The sequence below is a fragment of the Terrapene carolina genome, unplaced genomic scaffold (assembly GCF_002925995.2).
Source record: "Terrapene carolina triunguis isolate 2854851 unplaced genomic scaffold, T_m_triunguis-2.0 Scaffold951, whole genome shotgun sequence".
In the NCBI taxonomy this organism is placed as follows: Eukaryota; Metazoa; Chordata; order Testudines; family Emydidae; genus Terrapene; species Terrapene triunguis.
This window is the reverse complement of record NW_020665302.1, coordinates 8,307,800-8,327,273: the sequence shown is the minus strand read 5'-3', so window position 1 is coordinate 8,327,273 and position 19,474 is coordinate 8,307,800. Positions and strand designations below refer to the sequence as shown.

The window sequence follows — 19,474 nt, the reverse complement described above, 5'->3', positions numbered from 1 at the left end:
GCTGCCTGAGAGAGAAGGGTAGGAGCAGGCTTTGGGGTGGCCTGCCTGGGAGGGAGGCTATTCCAGCATATGGAACGCAATGGCAGCTGCAGGGCTGCCAACTCTTTCAATAGTTGGTGTGTCTTTTCTTAAATCCTCAGCTCCTGGAGTCATGTGACTGATACTCTCAGCCCTCATGGCTGCTTGAAAACATGACCCCCCGCCCAAGGCTGGGAAGCCAGATGGCAAATACAGCCCAACATTCAGTGTTGTTAAAAATCCCACCGTTTTTTAGCCTCTCTCATGTTTGACTGGGGCCCTGTCTCAAGGCCGGGTGAGGCAGGTGGGAGCCATGGGCCTTGCCCTCTGCAACCTGTCATTGGGCTGCCCACGCATCAGAGCAGAGGGGTCCTTTGGGGTGGCTCCCTGCTCTGAGGCAAAGATGGGTAGGGGCCCTGGCACAGCAGGTCCAAGGGCTGGGGGCCTGTCTGAGGAAGACAGAGGGATTCCTGGGGGGGGAGGGGGCACTGTCCCCTGTCTGTGAAATGGGCGCCAAAACTACTGAGGGGACTTGCGCCCCTCACTACCCATGCGCAGGAACACAGCGGCGTCGGGCGTCAGAAAGCGCATGCGCCCCATAGCCCCTCGCTAGCCTCGGAGTGACACGGGCGTAAGCGCACAGGTAGAGGGAGGAAGTGAGCGTTGGTCCCGGGGGCCGATCGGACGGGGAGGTATTGCGCATGTGCAGTGGGATAGTCGAGCGGCTGGCGGTCTCCAGCTGCAGAGCGCGGCTGAGGTGGTGCGCGTGCGCAGTGTGAGCCCTCGGGGTGTTGCTGCCGCCGCTGTCAGTTCCGGCTGTTTGTTCGGGAAGTGGATCCGGCCCGGAGCCGCTGCCGCCGCCTGAGGAGACCCCACCTCTCCCGCCGCCCGGAGCTTCCGCTCCCCACCGGCCATGGCTAGAGACTACGATCACCTCTTCAAGCTGCTCATCATCGGCGACAGCGGTGAGGAGGGGAGCGAGGCCGGGCCTAGGGGGCGGCGGGGCTAGGCCTCTCCCCGGGGCGGGAGCCCCCCGCGCCCCTGACGGGGGGGGGGGCGAGCTTGGCGTCGTCTGACTGGGCCAGAGGCCTGTGGTGCCTCGCGGCGGGTAGTGCCGGGCCGGGGGGCTGGTCTGTGCAGGGGGCGATGCCGCCGGGCGAGGGCACGGCCGGGGAGTGGGGGGCTGGTCTGGTTTGTAACGGGCTGACCAGGCCGAATGCGGGGTCAGATCGGGACTAGGAGGGCGACACTCATTCAGCAAAGGCTTGATGCAGAAACTTCTATAGGCTGAGCGGCTGCCACCTCCTAATCCTGCCAGAACTGTAGTGGGGCTTCGTATCCGCCAGCGAGCGTTAAAACACCCCCTCTGTCCGCCAGCTTGCTTGGGGGCCTCCTGCAGGCCTGCCCTCGCTCAGGGGGGCTAGTCGCATCTCCCCGCTGGCCCACGAAGAGGCCTGGTGCAGCTAGAATGAAACGGGTGGTTGTCTCCTTGGTTTTCAGAGTATCTGTTTAACCTGTGGAACCGGCAGTCACAGAGTGTTGAGGCAAATAATGTAACAAGATTCAAAAAAGGATTAAACACATGTATAAGTAAGGATAACATCAGCATTTACACTCGCTAGGCTAGACTTTACAAGGGCAATCAAACCTCATGTTTTCAGGGCATATGCTGTTATCTAGCTGGGATCAGGAAGGAATTCTCTCATAACATACAGTTAAGTACAGTCTAGAGGATTTGGTCTGGGCTCAGAATGCCCGAAGGACTGTTGTTTCCAATGTGTCAATTCCTATGTTTTTAACATTTTAAAATAAAATTTTTCTTTAATATTGGTCAAGCTATGCCCTATTGAAGCTTTGTGTATGTGTTCATCAACTTAGAAATAACTTTGGGTCTTGTTTAGATCTTTAAAATGGAGGCGGAGTATGTGTTGGATGTATATGTTCCATCTACTAATCATGGATGCCCAAAATACTTAACCTGTTGGTTGAAGATAGGGAAAATGTCTGATCTTTGAATTTAAAAGGCTTTGCAGAGCTCGAAACACTTTTGAAGGGCAAATAATTGAATTTACCATCTGTCATGTCAGTTGATCTATTTTGAAGTGCACCAGAAATGCAGGTGGGGTATGTCTACTTTTATATAGGGGTCCCCAAACTTCACCCAGTCAAGTTCCATAGTCGCAACCCTTCAAGATCCTGAAACTTAATTTAAATAAAATGGAGTATATGTTATCCACCCTCCTCTTTTAACAGAGGTGTGACCTGTAAAGACAGCAGGTCCCAGTATGCAATGTGGGATGACCATTTGAATATAAATGGAATGCTGCATGATCCTAGGAACTGTCATCTCAATAGGCTTGCAGCTCCCTATCAAAAGTGGTTGAATGTGTACTACACTGTGTCCCCCTCGTTGTTGCAAAAAAGATAGGGCTTGTGTTTACAGAGTCCCTATTTTAAATAAGGTCAATTTTTTTTAAAAAGGGAAATTATTCTAAAACCCAAGGAGAGGAGGGCACATGTGGTAGCTTACTGATGGCTTTACTAGAGTAGAGTCTTCCTTGCCTGCCAGTAGGTTTCAAAACAATTTAGGCAAGATTGGTAATTTGGAGAGAGCCCTCTATTAGAGAGGAAGATTTTTCTTTTGATCAGTTAAATCCCTTTGCTGGCATTTCTTAACTTGGGCAAAGCCTCTAATCACTGAAGAGTGTCCAGTGCGAGAAACTGTGCATGATCTGATTGTGAGAGGACTGGATGCCTGCAGCTCGGGGTTCTAACAGTTAAATCCACTGTAGAGCTACAAGTATTGATTGTTAATGTTTTCTCTTTAATCCCAAGAGGAAGGCTTTGTCCCAATTTCCAGAAACATTTCATTTGCATCGTTAATTGATCCTTACAGAAAAGCCCAGTGTTAGGAAATGTAATGTTGCTGGATGGATTGTTACATTTCATCTGCTTTTCCCAATATGGAATTGAGACAGTAGATTTTCGTGTTTAAAACAGGTCATTTTGAAAAGATGATTGTAGTCTTAGCTGTCCAAGTTGTGCCAAAAATTTTAAAAATGAAATATACAGATAGTTAGTCTATCACTTGCATGCCTATGTCTGTTCTTTCATTCAGCTAGAGCTGGGTTTGTTTTGAAAGCTGTGATAGGGAAATTTATGCACTACTAGATTTCACAAAATTAGAAGACAAGGCAGTGCTTTTGAATACTTACTTTTACATGAGTGGAAGAAGCTCTACTGACTCTGTGTCTCTTCCCCCTTCCCCCCGCCCACCGAACTTAAAATGTACGTGCATAGGAGGTGGGGGCCATGGGGAGTGTGGTTTCTCTGTATATGAGCAGTGTGCTTTATAGACAGTGTTCATTCAGTGAGATCTGTCATCTGGAACAGCTAGAATTTCCTGAATTCCGGAGGCTTGGCTTCTCTTTACAAGCCTTTTGGTGATTGCCCGTGGTCAAGACATTGTCCACCACTGAAGTAGATCCTCCTGACAACATGCAAGTCATTTGCTCTCCATGGAGTTCTACAGTGTTGTTTGTAGCTGGTTTTGTCTTAAAAATAGAGATGCAGTCTAACAAGACTATAAGACCCAACATGTGGTGTGGAGGCCACTTGGATCGAGATGACAAGCTGCTCGCTGGGATCTGTAGACTTAGCAAGCTGCATCTTTTTGAAAGTTGACAGTGGTTGCAACAGCATTTGTTATATAAATTATATGAAGCCTTTGGGCTCTTGGCATGTTGCTAGTGCAGCCCTTTCTGAAGTTTGGGCAACTGTTATCAACCACCTTCTCGGAGCTTGGGGTGTTCAGCATCTGGCTACTGTAACCTGGTTGTCAATATTGCCTTCTGTATAACACTCATCTTCTGTGAGAGGCTACCTTTTCTGCTCTTGATGTTTAGGCGAATGCTGGCTAGGCTTATGCTTTAGGCCTATGAGACATGGATTTTTGGGATGGCAGGGAAGATAGATACTCTGTTTAGTGTTATGGGAGGTTGGAGGATTCTGAAAAGACTGTGAAGAACTATAGGAACTCTGTGCAGTCATCATACAGAAATCCCTGCTGATTTGTTAATAGTGACTGTGTTAACCAGTTTCTCAATGAGCAGGCAACTTAACACGAGTAAGCGCTGACCTGACAGACCCTAGTTTTAAATGAGAGGAAATAACATTGGTCAGTTACTGTGATCAGGTGAGCAAACTGGAGCTAAGGGTCTCTTCTAAGAAGCAACAAAAATGACTACCTGGGGTTTCCTCATGCCAAAACCCAGTGGGTTTGTTGTGAAGGAGTCAGTTCTTTGTGATGGATTTTATTGGAAGCAGGTGTGTGCAAGATGTTCCCATGAAACTGGAAATGTTGGAATGTGACTGCAGATTGTTTAAGGAAAACCTGAATGAAGTACTGTTCAAAGCATTCAAAATTGTTACATGAAACCTCTCATGCAAAGGGTGCAATTTCAGAGTGATCCTGCAGTATGGAATACTTGCTGCTTCCTATTAGATGACAATATAGAGCAATGGTTCCCAACCTTCTTGAGCAATTGCACTAGTTTACCTTGGCTGTATTAGTGCTTGCTGTCTTCCATTAAATAATGTCCATTCTAACCCCAACTTGGCAGCACCAAACCCTGATCTCAAGGCCCAAGTAGCCCAAATTTCACTGTGGGTTCAAGTGTACATGATTGAATGGGAGATAGGCAGTGGTGCTCAGGCATGGCACAAAAGATCACAGAGATGGGATGTTTTTAGAATATCTGCTGGGGATGCCTGCAGTGTCATTATTGGTCCAAGAACTGAAAGTTGGGGGGGGAATTGCAATGGATCCCTTGAGATCTGTCCTGCAGTTCTGTTCATGCCAGTTTTCTCCTCTGAGGCTTTGGTCAGGAACTGATAGAACTAGATTATCTTCCAGAAGAAGGAATTAAATGGGATTCCGAAAATACAGTGAATGAAAGACAAAATACCACCATCTGTTACTTCTATTCCAACAGAACTCAGCATTTTTTTCTCTCTCAGGTGTTGGCAAAAGCAGTTTGCTGTTACGCTTCGCAGATAACACTTTCTCAGGTGAGTGTTCCCTTTCCTCCAGTGGTGAATTGGCCGAGGGCTGTCCTAGCACTGCCCCATTGCTACAGAACTCTCATCCTGGGAGTTCACTTAACCTGGCGCTGCTAGCCATATTAGAAATCTGTTCTCTTCCCAGCTCCATTTCTCTTGGCATGCCCACACAAAATCCTTCCATTTTGATTGTGAAAATCCCATTGTGTCTAGATCAGTGTGAATCCTGTGGAAGAGTTCAATTTGTTAAATGTCTGTTGCACCATGCAAACTTCTGCCCATTGTAAAACCTCCCATTCATCCTGTGGGATTAGGATTGATGGAGGACTATAGTTAAATCATGATAATTTAATTCTTTGTAACATGATTCAGAGTTACCAGGAGGAGATTAATAGAATAGATTGTAGTCAAAGGGAAGAGAGATTCCACTAGCAGTTAAGATAAATTTTGCCCTGCAAGCTCTCAAGAATAAAATATTTGTGTATTTGTTACCCCTCTTTTGATGAATTTGGTGCTTATTCTCAACCACTGGTATGGTGTTGGAATAGCTTTCTTGAAATAGATTTTTTTGCCACTGGATTTGATTTTTGGCATCAGTGGTGGAAAATAGCCTGGACTCATGAATAATTATTATACAGATAAAAATAGGGCTTGAGATACCTGTCTAAAAGGAGTCCAAATAGATTGGGCAAAGTGACAGAGTCCTCCTGAGGCTACCGCCAGCTGCAGCCTAGACACGTGTCCTAGTGAATGTTAAGTCTAAAGGGAACAAGGTTTGGTGTTCTCACTTGCATACACACTTCCTCTCTGTAGGCAGCTACATTACCACAATTGGAGTGGATTTTAAAATCCGGACAGTTGAGATTAATGGAGAGAAGGTGAAACTACAGATATGGGACACAGCTGGACAAGAGCGTTTCCGGACTATCACATCGACGTGAGTATAGTTGGGCTCTTTTGAATGTGGCTCCAAGCTTAGATATTATGGGCTTCTTGGAATGTAGCTTGGCTATTATAGCACGGGAGTTTCTCAAATATGTGGTCTATCTGTGTTTGTGGGGATTCTTTTCCAAGCTTTCCCATGACAATTAGAGATAAAGGATTTATGGTTAAGGCCCACGACTGGGAGGCAGGACTCCTGGATTCTTGGCTATGCAACAGATTTTCTGTATGTCTTGGGCAAGTCTCTTAATTCCTCTACCTCCAGTTTCCCAACTGTAAAACTGGGAATGTTTCTCTATTTTTTATACATCAGTAAATGTAGCCTCTCAACCTTCTGCAAAATGTGCTACAGAAGTCCAAAGTATTAATCCTCTCTATCAGTTTTGTAGTTTTAATGATTCGTTTGAGGTTTAAGAATTCAATGTCAAATATATGGATTCTTTTTGGAATTGCTAATGGTGAAGGGACATTCTGATGGTTAGATTTAAGTACATAGTGTTCTGTTGAAACGGACACCAACAGAAGGTTAACCTTCTTCTTGGTCTGAGGTCAGTTCAAGCTCATTGTCCTTTGAACAACTGCAGTGCTTTTCCTGTTCCTGAAGAAACCACACCCTGAGCTGCAGCTGCAGCACTGAAAGCTCAGGAGAATTAAATGTTTTTGCTATAACTGGTTACAGTGGATTTGGGGCTGCTCAGAGTGGTGTTGGGGGAAGAGGAAGGAAGTCATTTGGAAATGGATCCTTTGTTTCCTTTCTGTATAAAATACATTTGTACTGGGAGGACCCAAGTGCCTGTTTTCTCATACACTTTAAGGCCAGAAAGGCCTAGATTGTGATCATCTAGTCCTGTCCTCCTGCACGTTGCAGGCCACAGAACCTTGCCCACCCATTTCTGTAATAGACCCATAATCACTGGCTGAGTTACTGAAGTCCTCAAATCATGATTTAAAGACTTCCAGTTACCGAGAAGCCACCATTTACTCTAGTTTAAACCTGCAAGTGACCCATTCTGCAGAGGATGGTGAAAAACCCCCAGGGTCTCTGCCAATCTAACCTGAGGGAAAATTCCTTCTTGACCCCAAATATAGTGATCAGTTGGACCCTGAGCATATGGGCGAGACCCACCAGCCAGACACCTGGGAAAGAATTCTCTGTAGTAACTCAGAGCCCTCCCCATCTAGTGTCCCATCTCTGGCAGTTGAGGATATTTGCTATTAGCAGTTACAGATGAGCCACATGCCATTGTAGGTAGTTGTATCATACTATCCCCTCCACAAAACTTACCAAGCTCAGTCTTGAAGCCAGTTAGATTTTTTGCCTCCACTGCTTCCCTTGGAAGGCTGTTTCAGAACTTCACTCCTGGATGGTTAGAAACCTTTGTCTCATTTCAAGCCTAAACTTGTTGATGTCCAGTTTATATCCATTTGTTCTTGCGTCAATATTGGCACTTAACTTAAATAAATAACTCCTCTCCCTTCCTGGTATTTATCCTTCTCATGTATTTATAGAGGGCAATCATATCTCCCCTCCTCCTTCATTTGGTTAGTCATTCATAACTGACTTCTCCTTTGGCTTCTGTCAATTAACTGAGGCAGGTCATTTTTCATATAACATCAGGTAACTACCCCAAATTAAAAAGCCGAATGGGCTTGGCTGCCTTTGGGAGAGGTTTAGATGTTTAGAAATCGGTGAATAGTGCTCCATCCTTTTCCTTTGCATTTCTTCACTGATACTGCTGGAGACTTGTTTCATAAAAGCATTGCAGACTTAGTGTTCCTGTGCCTGACATCACTTCTTGTTTCAATGCTGTGGCAAGCTTCAGAAAGGAAGTGGTGAGGGGGGAGGCAATAAGGCACTGCTGAAGTTCTTATCAGCTGTGCATATGGGCCACTTGTTCTGGCTGAATTTGTGCTGAGTCAGCAAGGCACCTTCCTGTTTTCAGAATTCACAGCCACACTGCAGCTCTGAGTTAATGAGCCTTGGTTCACCAGGCTGTGGGGGCTGATGCGAGCTAGATCCGAAAACCACAATGCCCAGCAATTAAAGGGGAATTCCAGGAAATGAGACTTACTTTTGAGGACAGGAATAGCTGCAGAAGTGACTGTCTAATGTAATGTGTAAACCTTCTGCTTCTCCTTCCACTCTCAATCATTTAAAAACAAGAACTTTTGAGAATCATAGAGGATCCTTTCTACATGAAGGTTTTTGGACTTCCTGATGCATGTAATGCTGCTGCTGTTACAATTTGTCTTCAGCTCTCTCAGAGAAGTTGTAACAAACCCCCATGTTTTCCCATATTGTAGAGTTTTCAGGGTAGTTACTAGCCTGCCACAGAACCTTCTGCAGAGAAGCAATAAATATGTTCAGCTTTACACACAACTGAATGGGCATTTTTGCTGTCAGCCCCTCTGGGACATTGATGGCAAATACTTAGGGAAGAAGTGAAAAAGCTGCTCCAACACCCTGTATTGTAGTAGAGAAACTTTTTCCTCCAGCTAGGTGGGCTGGCTGTGGCTTTTGGAGTACGCTGCTACTTCCTCTTTAGTTGGCCAGTAGGCGTGAGGCAGTCTCCTCTGGCGTGGACCATATTCTATATATAGATAATAAACCACAAGATTGTGGATTCAGAATTTTATTGTCAAGCAAGTAACTGATTTGCTTACACCAAGACATTGAGTAGTAGATCAAATTACCAGGTTATAGAGTGTACAGAAGGGCATGGCCAAACAAAACATGGGTAGGGTGCCAATACATTGTCAACAGAATGGTTGAAACTTTAGGTTGCTGTAGCAGTGACTGTTTGGATTGAAAGGGAAAAGGTGATCCTTGGCTATTGCTATAGACCAGTAAATCTTTTTTGCAGATAAAGATAGTCTACAGGTAGATGTCAAGTCAAGTATGGTAAACAAGCTTGAAGTCTGAGAGCATCTGTCGTAATCGTAATGGGTTTGAAGTGCTGCTGGGAAGACTTAGAATTGCAACATGACTGAACTGAGTGCAAGTCTGTAGTAGAAAATGGGAAGACATAAGCTGCAGTAAAGTCATCTCTGTGTAAAAGCCCAACATACTTAAGTTACAGAAGCTGAATAAGACACAGAAGCTGTTGAGGAATGTAAAGGAAGCTGAGCAGGAGAATTATTTTTTATAAAGTCAGGAAAAGTAAAATAGACTGAACAAATCCTGCAGTAAATAGCAAAATGTCAAAGGCAGCAAGACTGTGTACATATGAAATAATCAGGGGTCTTGGGGTTATTGGTGTCTAGGTGGAGCAGTGACTAGTGCACTAGCCACTTAACTTTAGAGAGCTGGGTTGACTTTCTCCTAAATCCAAACAGAAATTTAGTTTTGATCAGATAATCCCATATGTGCACATCACAAACCCTCTGGGGACATTGCAGGTCACGAATAAGATGTGAGAGTTGCATGCGCTGCATCTTTCCATGCTTGGTCTGCTCAAGTACATTTGTGAACATAGAACAGTTTTTAACGGGGTTGGTAGTTTATATCCAGTCTCCTTAAGGACAGTGTGGGCTTAACTCAAGGGTGAGGTAATTATAGAGTGATTAGCTACCATGCATTTGTAGAAGAACAGGGTGGAGATATGTCCAAGTCAGGGATCAGTTTTCCAGGGACAACAGAAGTAGAGTTATGGTGTACTGAACACCAGATATGGTTATTAAAAGGTTAGATGTACTTAGTTAACAAAATTCTGATTGCAGATGATATGCATTCCTGCATCTGACAAGAAATAAGCGAGTAAATGGTGAACTTTAACAAATGTTAAATTCACTACAGTCAGGTGAGATTCCAGAGGACTGGAAAAGGCAAACATGTAAACTATAAACCAGTGAACTAACAATATCAGCTTTAGAGATGCCCTATTGGACTAGACCAACAGCCCACCTAGTTGGGTGTCCTGTCTTTGACAGTGGCAAGTTTTGGATGCTAGAGGAAGGTGTTAATCTCCAGGCTGTATCTAAGTGTATGGTACAAAACCAGCAATTAGAGGGAGATTTTTTTTCCTGATCTCGGGTGGTGATCCGCTTCTATCCTGAAGCATGAGATCTGCTTCTGCTCGTAATATAAAACAGACTACTGTAACTGCAGGTGCTATTGATAAATGTCTAATCCCTTTCTAAAAAATGTATTAAGCTTTCTGACTCAATAGTATCCTGTAGCAGCAAGTCCCACATGCTAATTCTAAAACGTTTCCTCCTTTTATAGGAGTAGCCTTGGAAGAGATGTAGTGGGAAGGTGTAGCGGGTTGATTTAAGGATATCATTGTTTAAACAACCAGCCCTGGAGTTTTGTGAAGATTTATTACTCTGTTGTGTAATGATTCAATAATAATGTACTTACAGCTTAAGATTTTACAAAGTTTTTTAGAAAAGATCAGGGTAATGTTTATAATGCATTTATGCCGCTGTATAAACTGCAGGATTCTCATTCTTTTATTTGAATTTCTTATGATGCAACTCCAGAATTTAAGCTTTTGTACATTTAAAGTCTCTAGTTTTGTGGTTGAAAGGTAACCCAATAATCTTTGTCTGCGGACATTTTGAAATAATAATTTGGAGGTGTGAGTAGCCCCATTCATCTCAATAGGACATTAAATTGGAAAACCAGTGATGCTTTAAACATCAACAACTATTTGATGACTGTTCTTTTTAGGAAAAACACCAAGTTACTATGCTTCTCCATTGCTGGATGTTGTGGCAGATATTGAGTTGCAGGGGGTAGCTAGTTGTCAATATTTGCAAGGATGGGGAATGAGGATTTCATTCCTCCTTCCTTCAAATTTAAAATGGCCTCCATCCTACCCAAAATAGGGAGGGGGGAAAAGGAGATGCATCTGCTCCTTGGTATCAAAAGCCTCAACTGCCTCTTAATTGTCAAAAACACAAAACTGACTCCCACTCCTTCCCGGGTGCCAAAAGCCCCGTCTGTCCCCTACCCATCTGCCAAAGCCAACAACTTCCCCCAGGCAATTTCTATAAAGCAGTTATGTGTGTTTAGTGCAGCACGTGGAAAATTGAAAGTATGACCACAGTGTAAATCGATATAAAAATGAGATCATATAGTCACACTGTGTGTTGCACTTGGGCGGCATGAGTTATGTCTAATGTGCCACTTAAGACACAAGGCCTTGGATAAGATTCATGGATAGTGTAAAGCGGGGCGACAAGCTTTATAAAAAAAAAAGGGGGGGGGGGGGGGGGGGAATTAGTATCCAGAAATAAAGGTAGTGATAGATTAAACCATCAGGTTAGTCAAATGTTGAGTGAGATCTCAGACCATGAAGAAAATTGCAGTTTAGCAAAGACAAATGTAACATTGCGGGGGGAGAAATGGGTCAACCCAAAGAACATCTGTTACGTGAAAGAGTCTTCCAGTTCAGAATCAAGAAGAGGATTTAGATGTAAACCATCTGTCCATTGCTCAGCCCCAGCAAAACCAAACCAGATACAGTACTAGGTTTGTGAACAGGATGAGAGAGCTCAAAACGGGAGATGCTGGGCCTATGTAAGTTAGGCCCCAATCTGGAGCAGAGCTTGTTGTACAAGTCACGTTTCACATGGAAGAATATTTTTGATGTGGACTGCAGCCCTTGAGGATAAAGATGTTATGTAGTCTAAAGAATCTAAATTATAAAGGAAATTTCATATTTTTTTTCTGGTTGAGGAAAAGATGAATTGGCCTAACAAGCTTCAAAATCATGAAAGGATTGGTTGAGAGAACTGGTTAAAGGGTTTAAAAATACAGCACAATCTAGAAAAAACAGTCTGGGATTGAATATTCTTGGTCTAAGCTATTTCATGCCAAGGGACTTGAACGTATGGCATATGTTTCTGAGAAAGCAATGCAAGAAAATTATGATATGCCTGGGTTTCTTTCTGGAGAGCGTAAGAGTAGAGATGAGAACACATAGGCAGACAGGTTCGCATGGTGACCTTCCATACTTCTGAATTGTGATGATCCTATGCTAAAAAGTTGCTCAACATCTAGTTGCTGCCACCACCACTACCTGGTGATGTGAAACAGAGGCCAAGACAGAGCAATTAGTGGGGAAAAGCATAGCTGAAAAGCCTTCTAGAGATAGCAGCACTTTGCACTTCAGTGGGTGAGAAGCACTGAGTGTGCTGCAAAGGTCTGGTATCATTAATTCTAGTCTTACAGATGAGGAGACTGAGGTAGCGATGTTAAGTGACTTGCTCAAGCTGTTACAGTGAGTCAGTGGCAGAGATGAAAATATAAATCAGAACTAGTCTGAAGTGTAGCCCAGTTGGTCTTGCTCAGTGTCACAGTGCACAGATGGATTGGGGTGAGTTCTGTCTGGGGAAGGATTAATTCAACAAAGGGAGAACTAGATTCAAAGTGTTGGTCGCAGCTGTCATCTCTGACGAGCAGAGGGAGGAAGAGCCCTTGTGGAAATGCTGATAACAAGAGATTGGTCTCTGGAAATCTTGAAACATATTTCTAAGGGAAGTGCCTCAGTTTGGCTGCTGTGAACTTCCGCATTTGCATTAGTAAAAGCTAATCCTAGTCAGACACAAGAAAAGGAGGAGGAGGAGGGGAAAGACAGGTGAACGTGAAAAGTGCACCTCGTAAAATAATTCTTGGAGTGGTTCAACAAAGAAAACCATTTAAAAAAACAAAAACGCCAAACCATTGGGAGGGATCAGTGTTAATTGTCTCAATGATTTACAGAGCAAATTTGCTCAATTCAAAAGTGAAAGGTTTCTTTCTGAACTGCCAGCCCTGCAAACTCAACTGGGATCTGAATATTAAGCTGAACATAAAGGTTCTTTCCTTCATGCACATCATTGTACTAAAGATTTTGCAGGCCATAAAAGGTCTTCATTGATGCCTGCACTGCTCTATTTTTTTTCAGAGTTTGCACAGGTGAAACCAATTGGAACATAGTGAACAATTCTGATGCACAAAAAGAAACCGAATCCGTCTCCTTTTCTTAGCTGTGTTGGTTCTGCAGGACTGACTAGCTTTGACTGCATTTCACTTATTTGTAATCACTAAAGGTAGCAGATATGGCTCTGAAGGCACATATGGAGCAGATCTGTTGAGTAGGAAGGTGCCATCAGTACACAGTTGCTTTTCAGAGTAGAATGAGACTTTAATGCAAAAGGAGTAACTGGGGGCTAAATAGCAAAACAGACAGATCTCTGAATAGTTTATATCTGGAGAGCTGATCACAAATTAGACTTGTTCACATGTTAGACCCTAATGAGCATTTTTCACATCTCAAAACTACTGCACAATTTGGCATGATTTAACGCTCTTTGCTGGAAGGCCTATGGCTGGAATAGTGGGTGCCGTTGCCAGAGAGGAACTGGAGGCACCTAATGATGGAGGGGAGCTTGCAAAATTCCTTTCCTGACTGCAACCATTGATCGGTCTTTAATTTGTGCAGGAACCAAGATTCACATGAAATGGGCAGTGGAGGATGGATTGCCACTGTCTGCTCCCACAGCTGGAAGATCATGCTTCTCCTTGTTTGGGTCCCAGGCAGCCCGGCAGGACCTGTAGGAGGTTTATCAATACAGGGGCTCTGAAACTGGTTCATATGGGCCAACTGAGCAGAGAACTGTGCATGTTTAGGGGCAGAGCATGAGCTGACAGTTGCACATTAAATGACTCCCAGTGGGGCGAGGGGGATGGGGACTTGTTTGTTCAGGTTTGGAGATTTACATCTAAATGATCTAGAGGCCCATTCCAAAGGAAGGTGTTAGGATAAGGCCAAGCAGCCTGAAGTTTGAACTAGCATCTGTGTCCTTTCCCCACCCCACAGGTATTACAGAGGGACGCATGGAGTCATTGTTGTCTATGATGTCACCAGTGCAGAATCCTTTGTGAATGTAAAGCGGTGGTTACATGAAATTAACCAAAACTGCGATGATGTCTGCCGGATACTGGGTAAGCTCCTACTCTGCTGCTGCTTGTTCTGGGAAGCCTTTGCTATGGCAGCCTGGCCAGCGTAGGACGTGTAGCACTGACCTTTTTTCCTTTTTAGTGGGAAATAAGAATGATGACCCAGAGCGGAAAGTGGTGGAGACGGAAGATGCCTATAAATTTGCCGGGCAGATGGGGATCCAACTGTTTGAGACCAGCGCCAAAGAAAACATTAATGTGGAAGAGGTAATACCCTGAAGCAGTGGTCCCCAACCTTTTTGTGGCCAGTAGCACATTCATGTTTTCAGAAGAGTGTGGTGGGCGCCAACAATTTTTCAAGGTTTATTTTGTATTTGTACATTAAATAATACGAAAAACATCATATTTAATATTACATAATATATGAATCCAGAGAGAAGAGAGAAGCCAGAGAGAAGAGAGAAGCCGGAGAGAAGCCGCAAGGACAGAGAACACCAGTGCCTGCAGCCCCGGAGTACTCTGTCCCGAGGCACGGGGCCTCGGGTTCTCTCCCCTGCTGGGCAGTAGGCGGGCCCCGTGCCTGCCGGGGCAGGGCTGGCTCTAGGTTTTTGCCCCCCCCAGCCAAAAAAATTTTTGCCCCCCCCCCCCCCCCCAGCCCTGGGCTCTCCCCCCCCCCCCCCTCGCACCCAAATGCACGTGGAAGGCATAGGGACTAACCCTCAAACTTTGTACCCGGAAAGGGATGGGGATCTAGTAAAGAGGGTTCAGGCAGAGGAGCGGGTGTGGGGTGCTTGGGGGCTCTACACTGGCAGAGAAGCGGGGTATGATGTACTCGCGGAGGAGGGGGGAGGAGGAGAGGGGGTATCAGGAGAGGTGCAGGGGAAGGGGGGAGGTGTGGGAGGAGAGGGCTGGGGGAGGGTACAAGGAGAGAGATGCGGGTGAAGGGAGAGTACAAGGGGAAGGAGTGCAGCGAAGGAGCGATGGGGGGAGGTACAAATGAAAAGCCTGCGAACGGGATGGGGGGTGCAAGGGCTGAGAGGGGCAGGCGCTGACAGCTGCTTCCCCAGCCTCGTGCAGGCAGAGCCGAGAGGACGGACACTGACCCCCAGGTGCCAGAGCCGCGGGGGTCCCCCAGCGGGGCAGTATGCCCCGCTCGGAGCCGGGCTCTGCCTCTCCCCACCCCCGGCGCTGTGGGGGCCTGGAGCAAGCAGTGCGAGGCTGAGGCAGGGGAGGTGCGCGGCGGGCTGGGTCCGGGGGCAGCTCCCTGGCAGCTCGAGCTGCCCAGCCACTTGCCTCATCAGCGCGCGAGCCGGGATCCGCGCCCCCTGCACAGCCCACTCGGGCGGGGAAATGCCGCGCCGCCCTGGGGAGACTCAGAGCAGAGCAGTGGTGGTAGCGGTGGCGGCAGCAGGACCCCTCCTCCCTCCCTGCATCCTGGGCCCCAATTCCCTCCCTCCCCGGCTCCTCACACACTCCGGGAGCCCCTCTTGCCGCCGCAGCCCGGGCTCGGCTTCAGGGGACGATGCTCTGGCTCTCCAGCGGCAGGGCTCTGGCCAGGGCCGGCTCCCAGCTTTTTGCCGCCCCAGGCAGCCCCGGAGTTCTCTGTCCCCGGCAGGCGCAGGACCGCGGCTTCTCTCCCCTGCTGGGCACTAGGCGGGTGCACATAAATGCCCCGGCGGGCGCCATGGCGCCCGCGGGCACCGCGCTGGGGACCACTGCCCTGAAGGGAATAGGAATATGGCTACTTTTCAGAAGTAACAGGCTAGGAATGGCAAAATATTGCATCTGTTAAAGGGAGATGCAAATTTTACTGTTAGGAGGCCACATACCAACAAAAGTAGGAGGGGTTTTCATTGCTATTAGCATTGATTCTGCCTCCGTATATGCAAACTGCAGACGAGCAGTTGCAGTGGGAAGGAGAGAGACAGGGTCAGGTGGAGAGGTACTGCAGATAAGATGACTTTTCTTCAGTGCAATAAAGGTTAAAGCTGGAGGCGAAATTAATAAAAATGCTTCAGCCTTTTAGATCTTTTCCCCAACAGCTCTTTTTCCACTGGAAGTGCCAGCCTCAGTGGCAGGGAATGCTAGACCCTGAGTCATTGGCCTTGGTGGTGCTGTGGGCACGTGAGGGTTATGCCAAACCCCGACTTGCTGCGCTAGACCCTGGCTCACTGGGTTTAGGGGGGGAGGGAAATGTGGGGCTGGAGGATGCTGGACCCCAATTCACTGGCCTTTGGAGGGGTTGGGAGAGAATATGCTGAAATCTGACTTGCTGGTTTTAGTGGCATCATGGGCTGCTTTTGACGTTTCATCTACTTCTCTGGGGGGTACCCTCTCAGCAGTCAGCCTGCACTCCCAGATGGTCTGAACTTGATTGTGTTTCTCTTGCAGATGTTTAATTGCATTACAGAGCTGGTTCTGCGAGCAAAGAAAGAAAACTTAGCAAAGCAGCAACAGCAACAACAGAATGACGTGGTGAAGCTAACTAAGAACAGTAAAAGGAAGAAGCGGTGCTGCTAATGCCATTTCCCTATTGCAGAGACTCTGCTCTGACAGATCAGCCCCTCCTAGACTTGGGCTACTTCACTGGGGCAGGCTTTGGGAGGACTTTCTCAGTTTTGTGCCGTTATTTAAAGATTTTCTCCATGTTTTCTATCAAGAGGCGCTGGCACCTTACCATGTTAGTGCCAAGAAAGTATCGGATGGACTCTTGCCCCTTCTCTCCTCCCCTGCTCATTCCAGTGCGCCTTGTAGACAAGAAAGGACGTTGCCTACCAAGTGGACTGATTAACCCAAGAGTTTGTACATAATGTATATTGCTTTAACCATCCGCCCCTCCCTCTTGTCACTTTGGCTTATGCCTTCTTAATGTCAACCAATCATGAACTGCAGTTATCTTTTTAAAGATAGAATACCAAGTTCTGAACTCGAGTAGGCTCCAGGCTGGCAGCGACTGCTGCTGGGGCCTTGGGCTTCATTTTGTTTGGGCTCCAGGCTGGCAACTGGTGCCCCTGGGGTCTTTGGCTTCACTTTGAGTTCCAGACTGTTACTGGGGCTTCAGCTTCATTTTTCTAGGTGCCAGGGTTGCTGCTGGAGCCTGGGGTTTCACTTTACAAGCCCTGGGCTTGCGGCTGGTGCTGGGTTTCACTTTGCCATGCTCCAGGTTTGTGGCCAGGGCCTTGGGTTTGACATTTGCTGTGTGGTGCAGCCCAGCTGTACCTGTGCTCTTTCGTTTGTATCGAGATATTTAAAAACAAACCTGCAAAAAATGGGATTTATTTGGATTTAAACTTTTTAAAAAAACAAAATGAAACTAAACTCCTGTGACTTCCGCTTCTGGGTCTGCTGATTGTTCCAGGCGAGGGTCCAGACACTTCTTGAGAGCAACAAAACAGTGTGAATCTGCCAAAAAAAAGCTCCTCATGTTGCCCTGTCCACAAGTAGATCTGAATTCAAATGTGAATGCTGGTGGCAAAGCATTGCTTTCAAGAGAGATGGAACATGTGGAAGTGAATCCAGCTCTTTTGGTTGGTGTCTGGATCCAACAGTTGCTGCAGGATCATTCCCAGGACTCTCCTGTCAGAGAGGAGGACTGCTCTCTCTAATGTAAAGACATGGAAAGCTATTGCTTGCATTATGTGGTGATGGTTGTGGGTAGGGGTTATCTTTGGTAACGTACTCTGGGCTCACTATGCTGAACAAACAGCATTCCCCTGGCCTTCATTGGCTTTTGTGGGAAAATAAGGGCTCAGTTCATCAGCCCCTGAATAGATATGCTCAGAGACTGAGACTGTCGTAGCAGGAGCAGGATGTCTTTGGGCTGCTGAGTAACGTGTTCGTCAACTGATTCGCTAAGTAAAAAAGAAATTCTCTTGAAATACTGACTGGAAAGGGGTGGGGGTTTTGGCTTCTGGCTTCATACTTGACCCTGAAGATGACACAGCACTTGGGTGTCAGCACATGGTCCTCCGGAATCACTGGCCTTAGGTTTGGTAGGGCATGTCCCACTGACATCCGTGAGCTTGGACTCATCCCAATCACACCCAGGAAAGGCTCAATTGAAATCACATATTTATTTTGCCGGCCTTTTTAGATTCTTCTGGTTTGTGGTAAAAGCCCTGATCATACAATCACATCACAGATCAGTCTGACTTTAAAGATTTTTTTTTTTTCATGCAAACCATGAATGTGTGACAGGTTTTTAATCAGTGCAAGTGTTGGGAGTGTATAGCAGCTGCCTTTTCCCATCCCCCATCTCTCTTCTGCACATGTCTGTCCATGTTTCAATGGTAACCCAAGAGTAAAAATGAGCTGGGGATAGTGGGGTGATACTGCTAGAGTGAGCACTGCATGAATGCCAAGACGTGCATTGGTTGCTTCTGCAGGTGGCAGCAGAAATTACACCAGGCATCCACCAGATGTGCTAGCATATGTACCAGCAAGGAGCTCTGTCAACCTTCTCTATCCTTCCTATTGAAATGGAGCTGGCTTGTGCCACAGTTCCCGCTCTGTGGGCTCGACTTGAATTACATTGATGGGGCTCGTGTGCTGAAGAGTTTGTAGATCTAGGTAGGGGTAAAGGGTATAGGCAAAAGTAAAGGGGAAAACTGAATTTGTTGGAACTGATGCAATAAAGTGAGGAAATGGTGCACCTGATCTGGAGTGCTTTGATGTGGAAAGGTTAGTTCTCCTTGAGTCCAGGTATTTGTGGCTGCAGGCGTGAGCTTTGCCAATCCAGCTGTCCAATTTCCTGGCTTGAAGTGGGATGTTGTTTTTTTAGTGCTGCCTCTACTGGCCGTAGAGGAGCAGCGGTCTACCTGCTGCTGCCACTAAAAGTATTACACTGAAAGAGGGTGGGGGATGGGGACTGCGTCTCTAGTGGTGCTGATGTGAAGTTTCCTAATGTTAAGCGATGGGATGTCTAACTGGTTTGCTAGGATTATTTCTGTATTGACAGTTTCTAATTATGCTTTTTAAATAATTTTAAAAAACTAAAAATAAAGGTTACAAGCTGCCAAATCGTCCTTTTGAAGGTCTGTTTCCTCTGCTGTCCAGCATCTGGAGCTGGGTTCTCCCCCGGCTTGCCTCCATCCTCTTGTTAGATGCGCTGCTTTTCGGGGGGGGGCGTGTTTGGCAAGGGGCAACGGCTGCCTTCAGTCATCCTGCTGCCCTGGGATCTTTCACTCTGTTTAGTGGAGCTGTGTATTAAATCTTCCTTTATGGGTTGAAAATTGGTGATTTGCGCTTTATTCCTTCATTCCTGTCCCAAGGTAAAGCTTTGAAGACTTCATTTGCAATTACCCAGGGTAGAGCTGGAGACTCCAGCAGAGTTTGGAGCTCTTTGTTAGAGGCAGGAGAGGACAAATATTAATTAATAAAATAAGAGGCTGATTTCCCTCCCCACCCCCACTGCAATTTTTTACATTGTGGGTCTACCTCCAGTTACTGTCCCCCCATTTCCCCTCTCCCCCCGCCCCCCGTAGTGACTCATGGCCATGGCTGTACTTGCTGCCCTCGGTATTTAGTTTCTCCCCGTGTAGACAGTGTTACATTGACGAGAGAGCT

At 46.3% G+C, this 19,474-nt stretch overlaps 1 protein-coding gene across 1 annotated transcript; it reads left to right on the top strand.

The window, feature by feature from the left end:
• Nucleotides 1–805: 805 nt before the first annotated feature.
• On the top strand, nucleotides 806–18,928 carry RAB35 (RAB35, member RAS oncogene family). The gene is made up of 6 exons (XM_024197386.3): nucleotides 806–983; nucleotides 5,038–5,088; nucleotides 5,893–6,016; nucleotides 13,830–13,954; nucleotides 14,052–14,176; nucleotides 16,301–18,928. Exons 1-6 carry the CDS (start codon nucleotides 932–934, stop codon nucleotides 16,427–16,429), a joined length of 606 nt encoding a protein of 201 aa, XP_024053154.1. The 5' UTR covers nucleotides 806–931; the 3' UTR covers nucleotides 16,430–18,928.
• Nucleotides 18,929–19,474: the final 546 nt, after the last annotated feature.